The 17,766-nt window shown below is 41.6% G+C and overlaps 1 protein-coding gene across 1 annotated transcript in view; it reads right to left on the bottom strand.

Annotated features, from left to right (window-relative positions):
• Antxr1 (ANTXR cell adhesion molecule 1) overlaps nt 1–17,766 on the bottom strand; it is a 217,652-nt gene that overhangs the window by 131,525 nt on the left and 68,361 nt on the right. The window contains exons 9-10 of the mRNA XM_004662181.2: nt 12,446–12,506; nt 2,554–2,652 (exon numbers count right to left, since the gene is read on the bottom strand). Of these exons, the coding sequence (XP_004662238.1) occupies nt 2,554–2,652; nt 12,446–12,506 (160 nt within the window). The remainder of the gene's footprint in view (nt 1–2,553; nt 2,653–12,445; nt 12,507–17,766) is intronic.

The following is a 17,766-nucleotide window of genomic DNA, read 5'->3' as shown; positions in this document are numbered from 1 at the left end:
ATGAATGCTTTATATTTTTCACTGTTTTATTAATAAGCTTATTCATAATAAGCATTAACAATCATATTAACACTTCACACCATAAATACATGTTTTCCAGTTTGTTTGCTTGTTTAACTGATTTTTCTTCATTTAATTTGCTATGGCCTTACTTGTGGAAGCAGTTGGGTCCATACCATGTTCAAAGCAGATAAACCACAGTGGCTAGGCTTCATTATTAAACCTTGAATTAACTCTTTTCTGATTAAGAACAGCACTTATATTCTCTTTTTGTTGTGCATTGTAATGTAGTACCTGGGAAAATTCTTGAGAAAGGAAATATGTAACATAAAAATGCAAACAAACATTTAAAAACTTGATATATAGAGCTGAAAAGGGAAATGGGAGAAGTAAAGAAATATAGATCATTTCATTTTTTTTAATTGACCTTTAATTTTTTTTTTTTTTTTTTTTTTTGGTCTTTTGAGACAGAATCTTGCTATGTAGCCCAGGCCGGCCTCCAATACATGATCCTCCTGCTTCCAATTCCTGAGTGCTGGGATTATGGGTATATGCCACTATGCCTAGCTCACAATGCATTTTATTTTCTGTATTTTATCTTAAGGGAGAAATAAATAGAGAATGATATATTTGCAAGGTTGATGGGTATAAAACATTATGCTGCATTTAAAATTGTGTTTATAAGTTTATGTCATCTTTGTGCTTTTGGCCATGTTCTTTCCTGAATGGACATGAACAGGTGAATGAGGATCACGTATTTTCTCTGAGCTGTTTTCCACTCATAATAGGATATTTTTACCAGCTTTTTGTCTGTGTTTAGGAGTGTCACTTGTGACAAAGGTGAGGTCAGCTCACTTCCTCTGTCTTCTGCAAACCCTTAACATTGAGCTGGAAGCATAACAAACCAATCCCCGCCAACCCAGGGGCCTCTGACTGTGTGCGGAAAGTTGGGCATGGTTGGCACGTGTATACAGGGAAAAAGAGAGAAGGGAAAATAATATGTGCTGCTTTCCCTGGAATCAAAGGTTCACAAAAAGGGATGGAAACATGATCAAATCACTGTATGTGCATATGTGAAAGTTCTCAAATAAACAAAAAGTTCACTGAGAAGTTCTGTAACTCCAGTTATTTTGAATGTCCTCCTAACACAGCATCTGTGTGCCCATCAAACAGTGGTTATGGGATGAGCTATGTCTCCCCACGTCACTTCCATTTGCCCTTACAAGAAGGTGGCTTCGAAAGCTCACTGGATTCTGAGGTCGGTAAAAACCATCAGGAGTTTCCAGACTGCCTTGGGATTTGGGTTAAGGAGCAGCAATGCTGAGTTTCACACCAGGACAGCACAGAAATGTTGCAAACTACCTGCAAACAGCAAGTACCTTTTGAATGTGTGAGAACATTTCTAAATTTTATAAAAAATAAGTGCTTCTAATGATTGATATAATCTCAGGAAAGGAATTCCAAATGTCTGTCTTAAGAACACTGCATATCTGTGTTAAAATGTTCAAGTGGTTCTAAAGTGTTAAAGAGGAGGAGAAGGCACATCTCTCAATTCTAACTTGAAAGTAAGTTTAGACTTCCTCTCTATGAGGGGTATGTAGTGAAGAAACTACTGAGTAGTGCTCAGTCAGCTGTTCTCCTCTGCCTTGCTCCTTCTACCTCAGGGTTGCTGTGCAGGAAGATGGAGTGCATGGACGCACAGCATGATGGGAAGTGCAGCACAGCACAGCTGCTATTTATCACTACAGACCAAGTCAGAAATTACTGTGTGATGGACGCCAGATGCAAATAATAACCAGAGCCTTGGCATCTGTCCCCCCATGCCCAGACCTCCCATCTCTCCTGGACAGCCACATGAGTCACACATGTCTTTAAATTAGGAGCTTGCCTGCTGCAGATGGCTCCAGAGGTTCGAATGTTATGACAATCCATTTTTCTCAAGAAACACACTTAGTTTTGCTTCCATATTCCTGTATTTCATATAAGGTATTCATTGTGATGAGAGTTTCTTGGCTTCTCTAAGCAAGAACCATCCAGATGGAAAGAGGTTCCAGAATTTACATGTGTAAGACTAACAGTCTGACTATTGCTTTCTTCAGGATTCATAAATTTAGACCAGCCTTTTCATTCTTATCCTTGAAAGTCTCTGGTGATTTGTTAGGAAACCTCAAGCTCAGCTGGCCCTGATGAACGAGCACTTGCATGGTTATCTTAGAGTGAATGGCTTGGTAGACCATGGTGGGTGTGGGAACAAGCACTCTGCCGTCTCCTGGGGGACAGTGGAAGGCTGCCACTATAACAGTGAAGGCTGTGGAGACATCTCAAGCCTTGCCCTGCTCACTAAGCTGGGTACCCTCAGCTGTACCTACTTGGGGGTTGCCCAACTCTGATGGGAGCCAAAGCTTGACAGGGACAGCTATCAGTCCCCATTAGTCCCTTCAACAGTGAACACTTTCCCCAGCAGCATCCTGTGAGTGGTCATGCTAGAAGACAGGCTGGCAATGCCTCTTCTGAAGCAGGCCATAGAAACCCACCAGTGCCACCAGTACTTACTGAGGGTGACTGAGTCATTGATCTTGAAGCTGCAGAGGACCCTGTCTACATTGCGGGCATGTCGGAAGCCATTTCCTCTCACCACCACTTGAAATGACTCTGAAATGAAGAAAAACAGGACTCACTACTTAACCATTGCTCTTGAGCTTCCTGCCTGCCCAGATTTAGACTATCCAGTAATGACCTCACCAAGCTGCAAATAAGCAAACCTCAGATCAGGTTGGAAACCAATAGCAACCCAATGGCCCCTTTCCACTTAATGACCCCTTCTCTATGGGTGTTTATGAGGAAGGCATATGGCTTCTTGCTCTGCGTACTTCTTACCTTTGCTTCCATGTAGTATGCCTTCATTATTCCCCTCTGTCCATTCAAATCTAACCCATGTTTCAAGTCTAGACAGTTTTAAAACAGCCAGAGGGGGCTACAGGGAGGGGTCCTTCTCTTTCCCCTTAGTCAGCTCTCCTTGGCTCTGGTTTACATTTTGGAAACCCCTGAAAGGATTTCTTTGGAACCCAGATGCCTAACGAGTTTTGGAAACCACTGCCTATGGTATTCACCACCAGTGCTGAACCACTGTTTGCAAGAAGTTATGTAATTCTGGCGTTGTTCTATTGTCCTTTACTCCTCCAATGAGGAAAGCGTTCCTTTGGGTCAGTAGCTGTGTGGCACTTGTATGGCTGTTCTCTCAAGTGGCACTGAGATTTGTGCAGGCATTGCACTATTTGACAACAGATCAGTGTTCTGTGTATCTGAACTGACACTGATTCTTCAGTGCAGGGTCTGTTTCTCTACAAACAGAAGAGCTAACATACCTCACAGCCTTGCATATTAATGTCCCATTGGTAGAAATGTCTGCTCACTTAGTATATATGAAAGACATCCTCATAAAGTAAAAATCATCCTTTTTTTTTTTTTTTTTTTTTTCGAGGTAGGGTCTTTCTCTGGCTTAGGCTGACCTGGAATTCACTATGTAGTCTCAGGCTGGCCTTGAACTCATGGTATCCTCCTACCTTTGCCTCCCAAGTGCTGGGATTAAAGGCCATGTGCCACCACACACAGCTCTTCTTTTTAATTTTTTTTGTATTTTATTATTTATTTATTTAGTTGAGAGAGGGAGAGGGAGAGGGAGAAAGAGAGAATGGACATGGGCATGCCAGGGCCTCCAGCCACTGCAAACAAACTTTAAACACATGTGCTATCTTGTACATCTGGCTTACATGGGTATGGCTTACATGATACATGGGTATCAAACCTGGATCCTTTGGCTTTGCAGGCCTTATCCACTAAGCCATCTCCCCAGCCCCAAAGCATTCTTTACAAAAGTCTTATCAAAGAAAAAAACCAATTAGTGAAATGCTTAGGGATATCTATCTAAGTATGATGACACTCAGTGGCCAATGTTCCAGTTTCTTTTATTTTGACCATTCCTGTATGGAGAAGATTTTGGGCTTTTGATAAGGCTAGGTGGAAAATAAGGACAGAAACAAATTAAAAGAGGAAAGAAATGCACTGGGTCTTGAGTAAACTGCTTTCCAAATAGAGACTTTGTTTAAAGTAAAAGTGAAATTAAAAGCTAGCATCTGAGACTCTTTCAAAGTTAAATAAGTGTCATGAGTTTATGTTACTTTCATTCCCAAGAAGCTAAGCTAAAAATCATCTTTGCCAAGATAATATCCAGTGGTTAATGTGCCCCTTGCTGTGTGCCAGCTCAGTGACAAATGCTGTATCGATATGATATAATTTCAACCTTCCCACAGCCCAGAGAGATGGAGCTGAGAAAATGATCTCTGTAGTTATGTAATCTACCCAAGATCATACAGCTAACAACCATCCAACACAATCTGGAATCCAGGTCTGCCAGTCACTCAAGACTGTGCAGTTAAGACCTCATCTGTTGTTCTCTGAAACTATCCTGCTGAAATGGATGCTCACTGCCTTGTGATATAGCAATTTAGAAGTTGGGGTGTGCATGTGTGCATGCGTGCATGTGTGTGTGTGTGTGTGTGTGTGTGTGTAGGCTAGAGGACCCCTTGGGGTATTGTTCCTAAGGTACTGGCTTCCTCCCCTCTTTCCTGCCCAGCACTGAGATTTCAAGCATGCGCTACCAGGCCCAGCTTTTCACCAGTTCTGGGGATGGAACTTAGGTCTTCATGCTTGCAAAGCAAGCACTTTGCTGACCGAACTATCTCCCCAGCCTGGGGTTGTGATGTTTTTAAACCTTATTTTTCCGTATTGTTATTTTATACAGGTGTATTCACTTTTCAGAAAATCTCAGTTGGCCTGCATGTGAAGCAAGAAACTAAGAACCCAGAGATATTATGTGTACAGAAGTATGAATAAGACAGAAGTGTAAGGACCTTGGGCTGGGGAGATGGCATAGCAGTTAATGGAACTTGCTTGCAAGGTCTGTTGGCCTGAGTTCAATTCCCCAATACCCACGTAAAGACAAACATACAAAGGGGCGCATGTATCTGGAGTTTGTTTGCAGAGGCCAGAGGCTCTGGTTCTCCAATGCTCATTCATGCAGGTTCTCTGTCTCTCTCTCTCTCTCAAATTAACAAACAAATAAATAAAAAAATTTAAAAGTGTAAGAATCTTACCAATAAAGAAATGGAGAATCTGACATTCTGATGACTTGCCTGGAGCCCATTAATTAGTAAGCAGCAAAATCTGAACTTGTGTCCTTGAGTTTAGTAGCATTTTTTTCTTAACTGTATGAACCAAGGTCACAGGCATATGGTTTTTCAGGGCCATAGTCATGAATATTAAGGACTTACATATACATGTTGATACATACGCACAATTGCTAAGTTTAGAAAGATGAATTTAAATGTTTTCTTTACATTTGCCACGTATGTTACTGATTATCACTTGGTCCAACAGGCATTTTATTATGTGTCAAGCATTGTGGGAGAATCTTGTAACCTTTTATTTCCTCAGTTAAGCCCAGGAAACCTATTTTTGTTCCAGCTTGACTGCCAGATATATAGACATCTGCTGTTTGACATATTTGCTGATAAATGTTTTCTGCCTTGCTGCTGGACCTCCTTCTCTGGTTTCGTCACAGATCCGCAAAGGAAGAGAAGATACTGGAAGGCAGGCTGCATGACAAGCTCACTTCTCAAACATCATGTTCCAGCACTACCAGTTCAGCTGTTGAGTACACTATAAAAGAGGCTCCACACATGCCTGACTGGCTCTACCTCGGGGAGTTTAGGAAGCAAGACAGCAGGAACCCATGATGTGGCCATGGTGGAACCAAACCATGTAACCACTCAGGCTTGGGGAGAAAAAAAAGTGCAGAGGCGAGCTCCTACCCTGCCTGGCACAATTTCCACGTCAGCTCATGTAGCTGGTTTCCAGAAGAGCTCAAACATCTGACCTAGCAATCTGACTAGAATGTCAGATCTTCACACAAAGAAGTTATGTAATCAAACACTGCCCAATAAATCTGCAGCAAGTGGGAAAGAAGGAAGACACACGACTCCGGGCACACTACTTTAACTCCACGTATTCCCAAAGCCTTCAAAATATGCACAGCTCAGTGTTTTTAGGCAATCTGTACATTGGCCCTCACTCCTACAGGAACTATCTAGGGATCTAGCCTAGACCTTCAGGGATGATTTTTTTTTTTTAAGTGGTCTTTGATTTAATTTTTTGTGATATTTATCTTTAAGGCATAAATTCATTGAGATACTTTCATTATTTTTAATCCTGGTGTTAACTTACAATTCTTGAGAGCAGAAACCAACATTCCATTTCCTATGATGTGCACCTATCTTAACTAGGGACTATGCCAATTGCAGTGTAAGCTCACTGGATGAATCAACTAAGAGCACAGAATAAAGGATAAGTATAAGCGGCTCATGCATCTAGGGGACAACCAAGTCAATCTGGCTTATTTTTCTGAAGTGAGTGAATGAAAAGTCATTCAATAAACTTAGTCATTAAAGTAATGCAAATAAAAACCACAATATTACTTCACATCAAATAGGTACACTAAAAAAGGACAAAAACAAGAATTGGTGAGGAAGTGCATTGTTGATGGGAGTGCAAAATGGTACATCCCTTTTGCAAAGAATTTGGCAGTGGCAGTTCCTCAAAATTTGAAACACAATTATTCCATGGATCAAATATATTATCCCTAATTATATACCCAAGAGAAATTTTAAGAAATGTACGTCCACATAAAAATTTGCACAAGTACTCATAACAGGCCTGAAGAAGAAAAAAAACAACAAATATCCATCAACTGATGAACATACTATTTCTCTACAATGTATTACTATCTAGCTATAAAAAAATCAAGTACTAAAGCATGCTAATGTGGGTGATCCTAGAAATATTGTGCTAAATAAAGGAAATAAAAGACCATATATTGTAGGATTTTATTTCTATGAAATGTCCATATTAGTAAAAGCGACAGCAAACAGATTAAGGATTGCTGGGACTAGAGAGAAGGAGATAGGAATGACTGTTAAAGGGTTTCTTTGGGGCAATGAAAGCATTATGGAATTAGACAGTGGTTATAATTGCAGATCTCTGTGATATGTTAAAAACCACTTAACTATATACTTTAAAAGGACGAGTTTTATGGCATGTGAATTATCCTTCAATTTAAAAAAAAGGAAAAAGTTAAGTGGCTTAATAAACTTATTCTAGCCTATTCTTTTTCTTTCTATGTCTTTCTTCTATTTTCTAACTTATGAGAATACATAATTTTGAAATGACCTCAATAAAGACTGCCTGTCATTCATAGCACTAGAAATGAGACAACTACATATTTTCTGCCTGCTATGTCACTAAGACTGTCTTGCCAAATCACAGCTCACTGCTTTATCTTATAAGTCACACTGAGTTTTCATGCTGAGTAAATGCTTAATGTGCTGTGCAACATCTAACATATTATTCTAGAACATTCCAATATTATAATAACTTCAGTGAGCTATAATTGACACATACTAACTTGCACACAGAGTGGAATCAGATATGCCTTGACATATGTATATACTTGTCAAGATGATGGCCACCTTTCAATCCTGAAAAATTTCCCCTGCTGCCTTTAATCTCTTTCTACTCCCTCCCTGCTCCACTCCCATGCACCACTGGTCTGTTTGCATTTTTTAGATTTTTTTTTTAAAGGCAAGCATATAAGCAATTTGCTTTGTTTTTTTCATAACATAATTATTTTAAGACCTATCCATAATTATTTTGAGGTTTACACTCAGTTTATTGATTATATTGCTGAGTATCATGTCCATATAATGGAATGACCACAATTTTTTTGTCCATCCACTTGTTGATGAACATCTGACTGATAGTTTTGGGCTCTTGAAAATAGAGGGATAGCTCAGCAGTTAAGGCATCTGCCTGCAAAGCCAAAAGTCCCAGGTTTGATTCGCCAGTACCCATGTTAGCAGATGCACAAGGTAGCAAATGCATCTGGAATTTGTCTGCAGTGGCTGGAAACCCTGGCGCGCCCATTCTCTCTCTCTCTCTTTTTTCTCTCTCTCCCTCTTTCTCTCTGTCAAACAAATAAATAAAATACCTTAAAAAATAGATCTGTGGGCTAGAGAGATGGCTTCAGATTAAGCACTTGACTGTGAAGCCTAAGGAACAAGGTTTGATACCCCAGTACCCACCTAAGCCAGATGTACAAGGTAGCACATGCTTCTGGAGTTCATTTGCAGTGGCTTAACAATGACAAATGAACGAAACAGAGCCACTATCTCATACTGCCTAAATGCCTATTTATGAACGAAACAGAGCCACTATCTCATACTTCCTAAATGCCTATTTGAAGCAGCCCATCTCTAAATGCCAACAAACCTACAACTATTTTCCTCTGTGCTAACTCACCCTGTTATCAGAAACAGTGGGAATAATATAATTGCCTTTGAAATGACAGTGTAAGGCACTAAGTGTAACTTCCTTTCTGGAAGCTCTTGTCAGAACTTCAAATGTAAAACAGTTGGCAGGTTGTACACTTGATCCCAATTAGTTCCTTCCTGGAGTATAGACACACTGTGAACTTTGCAAGTGCAGGCCAACTGAGAGGCTCCTGAATAAACGGTGGTGCTCCGCACAGGGTGCATTTCCAAACAAAGGGACTCAGGCAGGAACAATCTCCTGAAGGGGCAATTTCCCTGTGTAATTACACAGAGGATAATCTGCAAAAATGCTCAACAAGAACTTTTCAAGGGAGTTTATGTTGGGGTAAGGTCAGAAAACAGTGACATAAACGCCATGCTCAATGGCCACCACAGATTTAGCTTGGGTCCTGGGGAATAGTTAGCTGGAAAGAGTTCATAATTCTTTTAAAAGGAAAGCTATTCATTTACAACATCTTATCTTGGGCAAGAACAGGTCAACTGTCACTAGATCTGACTTGCCAAGATAATATAAAATATGAACTAAAACATACGAATTAAAGGTGAAATAAGATCTTTAGAATATTAGCAGTAAGTACATTTTTAATAACTCCATCATAAAGAATGCAAACTCAGAGCTGGGCGTGGTGGCGCACGCCTTTAATCTCAGCACTCGGGAGGCAGAGGGAGGAGGATCGCCACGAGTTCAAGGCCACCCTGAGACTACAGAGTTACAGGTCAGCCTGGACCAGAGTGAGACCCTACCTCGAAAAACCAAAAAAAAAAAAAAAAAGAACGCAAGCTCAGGCTGGCCAGCTGATAGCCTCTGAGTGTGAAGCTGTTCTAGAAGGCTCTCTGTTCTCCAAATGGCTTGCCAATGACAATAACTGGAATTTCTTTTTTTGACCTGAGCAGATTAGATATGTTCTCTACTACAATGTCCTCCAGCATGATCTCCTGGCACACACACACACACGCAATGGTTCTAGGGGTCCTTTTTCTTCAGTAATGAAGAATCAGTCAGCCATTAGGTCAGACTGAATGGAGTCTCTAGAAACTTCAAAATGTGAAAGAGACCCATCAGTTTTTGGGTTTCTCCTGATAGCACCTGCCATTGCTCACATAATTCTCGGCATGGCCATAACAGATCATTCATTTTATTGTTAGAAAGAGTTATCTGGGGATGGAGAGGTGGCTTAGCGGTTAAGGCATTTGCCTACAAAGCCAAAGGACTCCAGTTCGATTCCCCAGGACCCACATATACCAGATGCACAAGGGGGCACATGCCTCTGGAGTCCTTTGCAGTGGCTGGAGGCCCTGGCGTACCTTTTCTCCCTCTCTTTCTCTCCCTCTTTCTTTCTCTCTCTCTCTCAGTCTGGCTTTCCTGGTCTTTCTTTATCTTACCAGTGTTTAGGTGCTGCCACCACTTGCTTGGGAGCTGACTGCTGCCATGTATTCTCTGTGTGGCTTTGCAGTTTATCTGAACACCAGAGCACACTATGAGTTTCATGTCAGTGGGGGGTTAGGGGAAGAAGTGCTATGAATTTTTGTACTCAGCTTTTCATAATGCTTGATACATAGTGTATACTGAGAACCGATGGAAGGAAAGAAGGAATGAAAAAAGAAAGAAAAGATCAAGGGAAGTAAAGGAAAAATGCAGAGAAGGAAGGAAAAGAAGGGAAAAAAGCAGGCTAGGAAGGAGATGGAAGGTGGGAGGGAAAGAGGAGGGGCGGAAAAGCAGAAAGAGGGGAGTGAGGGAAGGAGGGAAATGGAAGGCAGGAGGAGGGCAGGAATGCAAAACAAAGAAAAGAGAGAGAAAAGAAAAATCCATGAATGAAATATTAGTATGGCTTCCAGACCCATTCTCTCTCCTGTGGATATGCCTTTTTCATTGCAATTCTCAATTTGTGGCACTTGAAACCATGGTCTCAAAGTGAACCAGTGGAGCTATCAGCTCTCCTGACCTAGACCTGGATGGTCACCAATGCTCCCCACAGCCTTGTTTACAAACAGCTCTGGTTATGCTCATTTTTCTACCCTTGCACAATCTACTATTACTCAGTCAGGCTTTTCCAAATCTGCTCTGTATGTGAAGCAGGCTATTTGAGCTCAAGTTCAACACTTTATATTTGTCTCATTAAATATTACGTCTGCAGCCCAAAATACAGACTCCTGTGTTAGACTTGGGCTCTACCCAGTGCACTGTCTGGGCTTTTCAGAGCTCAGTTTGCCGGCACAACCACTGCTGGTGCTGAGTTGGTGAGAGCCCGATGAGATCACTGTCTGGGGGAATGCAACCATCAGCATAGACTGGGGCAGGGCTGGCCCTGGTGGGGCTGATCAAAGGGTCAAGGAAGGAAAATAATTGACAGTGAGGGGAGGAGGGGAGAAGTTATTCTGAGGTAAGGTCCTTGATAAGGGTGACTCCTGTCTTCTTTACAGGTCTCTCTGGTGCTGGGTTACACTGCTGTACCTTAGAAGTAAGAAGAGCTATTTTTTGTTGTTGTTGTTTACTTCGTTCCTCAACACACATTGAGTGAATTATTTTCAGATACTCTGAGTCTTGTCAGGATCCTCCTCAACTTTCTCTCAGTGGAGAAACAGCCAATGCATGAAAGCTTGTCTTGCCCAGAAGTGGTATTATGTACTTCACTTACCACTGAGCTTTACCGTCACCAATGTGAGGCTGAGGCCGGCCATGTCTCCTTGCTCTGAACTGCAGTTTGTGCTTAGCACACTCAAGTGAATCCCCCTTGAGCACCAGATCCTCCTGTGCCTAGCATGGGGTGCTACCAATGCCCAAGTCAGTGACAAGGACATGGGCATTGGAGCTTCAATGGAAGCTACTCTCATTCCAGACAAGGGCCAACATCATACTTAGTGAGCCGGTGGAAGAACCTGAGGTGTGAGATCTGTGGGGTTTCACTTTCTCTCTCATCATGTTATCCAGCAGTCAGCATGCTGTAATCCTTCCATTCTGACTCAGATGCAGGAGCTTGTTTTTGCCAAACCCAAGGAGTTCCCATCACTATTTTGTATTAATATTTTTAATGACAAAGAAATAGAACTGGATGGCTTGCTCTGAGACAGAAAACAATGTACACATGTGATATTAAAAGTCTATTAGAGATTTTAGAGAAAGGGCTTGGATTTAACAAATGTTTCTCTATTTTATTTGTCCTACTGAAGAAACAACGCTTTAATTTTTTCAAACTAATTAACTGTTTATTAACACATTATTACATCTTTGTTTTCTTATATTTTCCTTTCTTACTGTCTTTTTTTTTGAGGCAAGCCAACAGACTAGCCTTTTTCTTATGTGTGTGTGGGAGAGAATTGGCACACCAGGGCCTCCAGCCACTGTAAACAAACTCCACATGCATGTGCCACCTTGTACACATGTGTGACCTTGTGCACTTTTGTTACTTTGTGTGTCTCGCTTATGTTGGACCTGGAGAGTTGATCATGGGTCCTTAGTCTTTGCAGGAAAGTGCCTTAACCACTAAGCCATCTCTCCACCTCTTTTCTATTGTCTTGAATACTGCACCCAAGCCCTTACTGTGACAGCTGATGTTTTATACCAACATTCATTTTGTGAGGATTGGTAGGCTAAACTATGGAGACTAATACATTAAGTAGGTAGAATGGCCAGCACCAACGGAATATATAAATATGTCACTTCAGGGGAGGCCTAGGGTGACTATGACCATGTGATGTTCACTTTTGAGGGCTGTGGTGGAAGATAAAAATGACACTACTATGCAGAGGAAGGGTGGTGCAGTGATCAACCTTGCACTGGGTGGGAATCCAAACCTTTGGGGCAGACCTTTTCAAATAACTCTCATAATGGTTCTTTTACTTTATCTCCCTAGAAAGTAATTTAAATAGCAATTTCTACTCCTTTTTAACCCACCCTCCTCCAGCCACACTTCTCTTACTCCTTCACCTAGGAAGTGACCGTGAATTTGAACTCAAAACATTGTCAGCCTCGTTAGAACAACTAGCACAAGATCTCAGCTCACCTCCTGCACAGATCGTGGATGGCTCTGCTGCTAGAATCTCGATGCAAGATTTCTTCAAAATCTAAGAACAACAGAAAAACACTGTCAATGTCCAGCTTATTTTGGTAGAAGACAAAAGTAACACAATGCTCTTAAGTACTGAAGTAAGGAAGTTCAAGGACATTAGGGTGTAGGAAGAGGTGCTGGACATTTAATGAGCCAGACTATGACAGGTGGTGTTGGTATATTTACTAATTTGGTCTTTTGGCATATATTTTAGGTCTCTGTTACATCAGGCCAGGATTGGGATTTAACATGGAGGCACAAAATTGGCTTACAGTTGACATGATGAACAGTGGCTGACAGTTTGTGGCATGAGCAAGGGGAAGAGACACAGCAGAAGCCATAATGGTGCATGGTGGGGGTAGTTGGGGGCAGATTCACTGCAGTGCGCTTCATGGGAAAGGAAGCTGAGGTGGGATTTAAACAAGAGAAGGGGATTGCTGGATTAGGGTTGAGGGGTGAAAGGCATAGGGGTAGCACAGCAGCCACAAGAGGTCTACCTCTCCAGCTGGCACAAAAAGGGCTTGAACAGCAGAAATAAAAGAGTAACAGGAGATAAGTCACATTGATCAGAACTCCTGTATGTAGCAAACATCTGAAAAGATGAGGCAGGGAGGGCTTGGCCAGCTGCTTGCTGTGCCTACTTCTTAGGAGGACCTCACCCTTCCTTCAGATGGAACTGCATGCTCTCCTAGGCTGAGTCTCACAGGGCTGCATGCACAGCCTAAGGGAGCACAAAGTCTGGCCAGGGCAGGGTGTCTGGAGTGTGGAATGGAAGCTTCTTCCAACCTCCTATGGATCCTGCTTTTGTGGAACCGTGATTCTAAACTTTGAACCAAATATTTTAAGCAAGTTGGGAAGGTTCAATTAATTTGCTAATGAGATGTGGTATCATTTCTTATGGCTTAATTTGAAATTTGAGATAGTTCAGAAGGTTGAAGTAAACTATTTCTCTTTGATGAAAAGTCATTTACTGGGTTGGAGGGATGGCTTTGCTGTTAAGGCACTTGCCTGCAAAGCTAAATGACCCAAGTCCGATTCCCCAGGGCTCATGTAAGCCAGGTGCACAAGGTGGTGCATGTGTCTGGAGTTCATGTGCAGTGGCTAGAGGCCCTGGCATGGCCATTATCTCTCCCTCTCCCTCTCTCTCTCTCTCTCTCTCTTTCTCTCAGATAACTAAAAATATTTTTTAAAGGTCAATTATTGAAGTAACTAATATTGTTTTTATAAAAATTAAAGATTTAGATTAAATTAAAAATTTTAATTAAAAAAATTAATCATCTTTTAGCATGTGAAAATACCCATTTCCTTCCATGGAAATAGTTTGATGTGCTTCTTATTCCAGCTTTAGCAATCCATGCACCACAAGATACAATCAAATGAAAGGCACAATAGATGACAATAGGGAGAATGGATTCCTGAGAAAATGAAAGATGATTCAAGGAGTGAGACTAGCACAGAAAAGATAAGCTATGCGAAGCTCATTTCCTTGTTAGGAGTGAACTTGCTTTCTAGCAGCAAATGAGGAAGACAGACAGTGTTTATGAGCATTTCAGTTTGTGGAATAAAAACTAGTTTCTCAAGAGATAATATTTACCCATTCTGGAGAGGAATCTGGGCATCCTCAGAGAGCAGCATTGTGAAAGGAAATGAACAAACAAGCTTAAGAAGAACCTTTATTGAGCACATAGTGACAAATCAGTGAAGGTAACGCAGATAGAGCCCTTCATAATCCTATCTTTAGGAAACTATGCTTAGAAATCATAAAAAAAGACATATCTTTTTTTTTTTTTGCAATTTTAAACTGGAGATTTACTGGCCCCTCATTTATTCCATACAACCTTATAGCATCTTTGTACTTAGCTTTTCCTAATTGTTTTCAGCCCCCTGGTCCTGCACTTGGCTGGGGTCCCTCAGCTTTTGTCTCTAGGTTAACTAGCTCCTTCCCCCACCCCACATAGGTACAGCCTCAGTTCCTCACTTGAGTGAGAGCCCATCCCAGCTTCCATGAGTGCTCAGAACTCCTCATTTCTTGTGCATCTCTATTGAAGTCAGGGCTCTCCATATGTCTGGTTCTGGGGACTTGTTTTCAATGATGAGGTCCTGTTTCCCCTCTGTTGTCAGTCTGACTTTATGTCAGTAATTTCAAGGATACACGTGGGGCACCCATGGTCCCCTGCTGGCATCTTCATTCCCCTATCTTATAGTCCATCCAGTTTATGTCTTTTGCAGTGTCCTAGGACTAGGGCTTGTCCTCCTTAAGTGACAGCTGCCCTACCTGAATGTGACATGTGATAAATGCCTCCCTCCCATGTGCTGCCTCAGGGGCTACCTCAGTCAGAGGGAGCCATTAACCAATGGAGACAGCAATCCCCCCCGCCCCCCAACCCACAGCATCATCAGACACAAATCTCAGGTCACATCAAAGAAGCACAATTAACTCAAAGGGAAGGCCTCAGTAAACAGTGGCATTAGACAAGCTAATTTTATATGTTTTAAATAAAATCTCTCAGGCATTTCACATCTAATGAATCATTTTATCATCCAAAATTAAAGATTTCTAAGTAGTTCTAGTATAAAAATTGAGCTATTTGGTTTGTCCTGATTCAACTCCCAAAACATATCCATGAAGTTTTTACTCATTTAAGTTCCTGAGTTTCAATCAACATTTCTGAACCAATTCCAACATGTAAACAGAAATTGGTCAATGCAAAGCTTTGACCACAAAGACATTAATGGTTTGTTATAATAAACACAAGCTATATTATTCTCTCAAAGTGTCTACAATTAGCTGATGAATCTAGGGAGTGTATGAAAGGCCAAAAAATGTCAGTCAAGCCTTGTGTGTAAAAACACAGCTTTCCCAGTCTTAATCTAAACCATCTGGTGGGGACTAGAGTAGCCAATAGAGTCAAGTCATCAGTAGGAGTGGGTTGGACTTGTCTGGGGCTATGGCTTCTATTATCTTGAAGGGTCTAGTTTCAAAGGTAGGCAGTCATAATGGTGCGGGTGGATAGTGGGAGGCAGACACTGGGTTATAAGCATCTCAGACTGTATGGTAATCAGTCTGTTTGAACTACAACCGACAGCAGATCAGCTTAGGGACTGGAGACTGGGTGGAGAGTGAGGAGGTGGAGGCAAACTCCCTTGCCCAGAAGAGCTACCAAGGAGGAGGTGTAGATATGCATAGCGGAATAGCTACAGGGTATGCAGAGGAAGAGACTTACACAGATTGGGGTGAGGTTCTGGCCCACAGAGGAAACCAGGCAAAGAGGTCCATAAGCTCAAGGGAACCTCATGTGAGGAACCAGATGTTGGTTCATGTTTCTTCATGATTTGAACTTTCCTGAGCCTCAGTTTGGGGAAGCTGTCTATCACTGAGAATAACAAAGAAGATGGAATCAAATTGCTTTGGTCAACTCTGTCCAGAGCAGTATGACCTTGGGCTAAGTACATAACCACTGGAAGTCTTCTTCCTCATCAGTAGGGCTGGGAAGTTGAACAGGGTTGTGCAGGCAGGGCACCACACAGCATAAGGGCCTGCAGGTCAGACTAAGGGGAGCTGTTGGCAAAAGCTTGCACTCCGGGCACAAAGATAGATTTGGTTCTTAATGGATCTCTTTGAAATCCAATACCCATCACTTACCAGCCATATTAATTTTGGCAAGTTAATAGACCTTGGAATCTCAGTTTCCCTTTCTGTATAATTGGATAAGAGAAACACTGACTTGGAAGGGCTGCGTAGAACTCAGATGAAATAAGAAGTAAACACTGTTAAAATCAACTGGATTTAGGTGATAAGATTTGTATTATACTGGAAATTAGGAAGAGAGGAGATTAAGGAAAACTATAATGTTTTTGTATTGTAGTAAGAGCCAGACAGATAGCTGTGGCTTATCTACCAGTAGCTAGTTTGCTCTTTGGCCACCAAGCAGCATGTGATGTGTGCAACATGAAAATGAAACACCAAGAAGCGAGCTTCAGTGACCCTGGCAGGGGAGTAACTTAGGAGGAGTCTGACACATTCAAATGGCTATGTGCCATTACTACTGCTACCATTGAAATCATTGAAATCATTGCTATCATTGAAATCCCTGGGCAAAGTCTGAAAGTTAACATAGTCCTGTCCCATCGCTCGCCATGAACCTTACATTTAATCAATTTTCCTGAAACAAACTAAACCAGGGTTAATCCTATTTTACTGGCAATGTGTGGATAAGCTTCAAAGAGAAAATAGATGAGAAAGCATGTTTGAAATACACAAAGACAAAATAGATGCAGTGTGTTGTTACAGGCAAGTTACTTTTATAAACCTTAGATTAGTGGAGGAGCAGGACGGCCTGGCAAGAGGCAGAAAAGGCTCCACTGAGTTACAAGAGTGGTTAATACACTCGAGGTGGAATCCTTTCTGGACCAGCCCAGGTTATCAAATATGAGGGTTTGTTGGATTCTAAAAATCAAATGTCCTTCTTATAATCTCAGTTTATGTAGCGGTTTCTCAAGAATCTTTTAAGAACTGTGAATATCTGCAGTTATTAAACCCCTCACTATGGGATACCTACTTTTATCCCTTGTCTAATTGTTCTTTTTCCAATGAATAACCAATTTATATTTGCTTGGCCACTTTATGTTGAAGATTTTTTTGTGTCTTAAAAACAGTCTCTTTACCTGCTCACAACACAGGGGCCTTCTGCTTCTGGGTCCTACAAGGCATGTTCCTTGATGTCTTATTTGTTGTGAAGTGAACATTCTGGTTTAAGACACCTGGACCCTGAAGTAGACTGACCCATAGTAACCAGCTGTATGTGTCTGGTGCTTTAAAAAAAAATATTCATTTATTTTTATTTCCAAGGAGAGAGACAAAAAGAGTATGGGCATGCCAGGGCCTCCTGCCCTTGCATGCGAACTCCAGTTGCATGCATCACTTTGTGCATCTAGCTTCACGTGGGTGCTGGGGAATCTAACCCAGGCCACCAGACTTTGCAAGCAAGCACTTTAACCACTGAGCTATTTCTCCAGCCCCTGTCTAGTTCTTTAAGACAAAAACCTAGAAGTTTTCCTTTACCCTGTTCTCTCTTCCACTTTCCAAATCTGATATGGATCCTGTCACCTGAGTCCTGGTGAGCTCAGCATTGACAAAATGTCTAGGCAACTGAGATCAGCTGCCATCCTTCAGCAGATGCACCGTTCTCTGTGACTACCTACTTAGATTTAATTGGCCATTTGTCTTCATAGAATGCAATGCTACATAGCAAAAACTGAATCTGTTCTTACCCATG

Source organism: Jaculus jaculus, chromosome 6 (genome assembly GCF_020740685.1).
Source record: "Jaculus jaculus isolate mJacJac1 chromosome 6, mJacJac1.mat.Y.cur, whole genome shotgun sequence".
Taxonomy (NCBI): domain Eukaryota; kingdom Metazoa; phylum Chordata; class Mammalia; order Rodentia; family Dipodidae; genus Jaculus; species Jaculus jaculus.
This window is presented reverse-complemented; position numbering and strand designations above follow the sequence as displayed.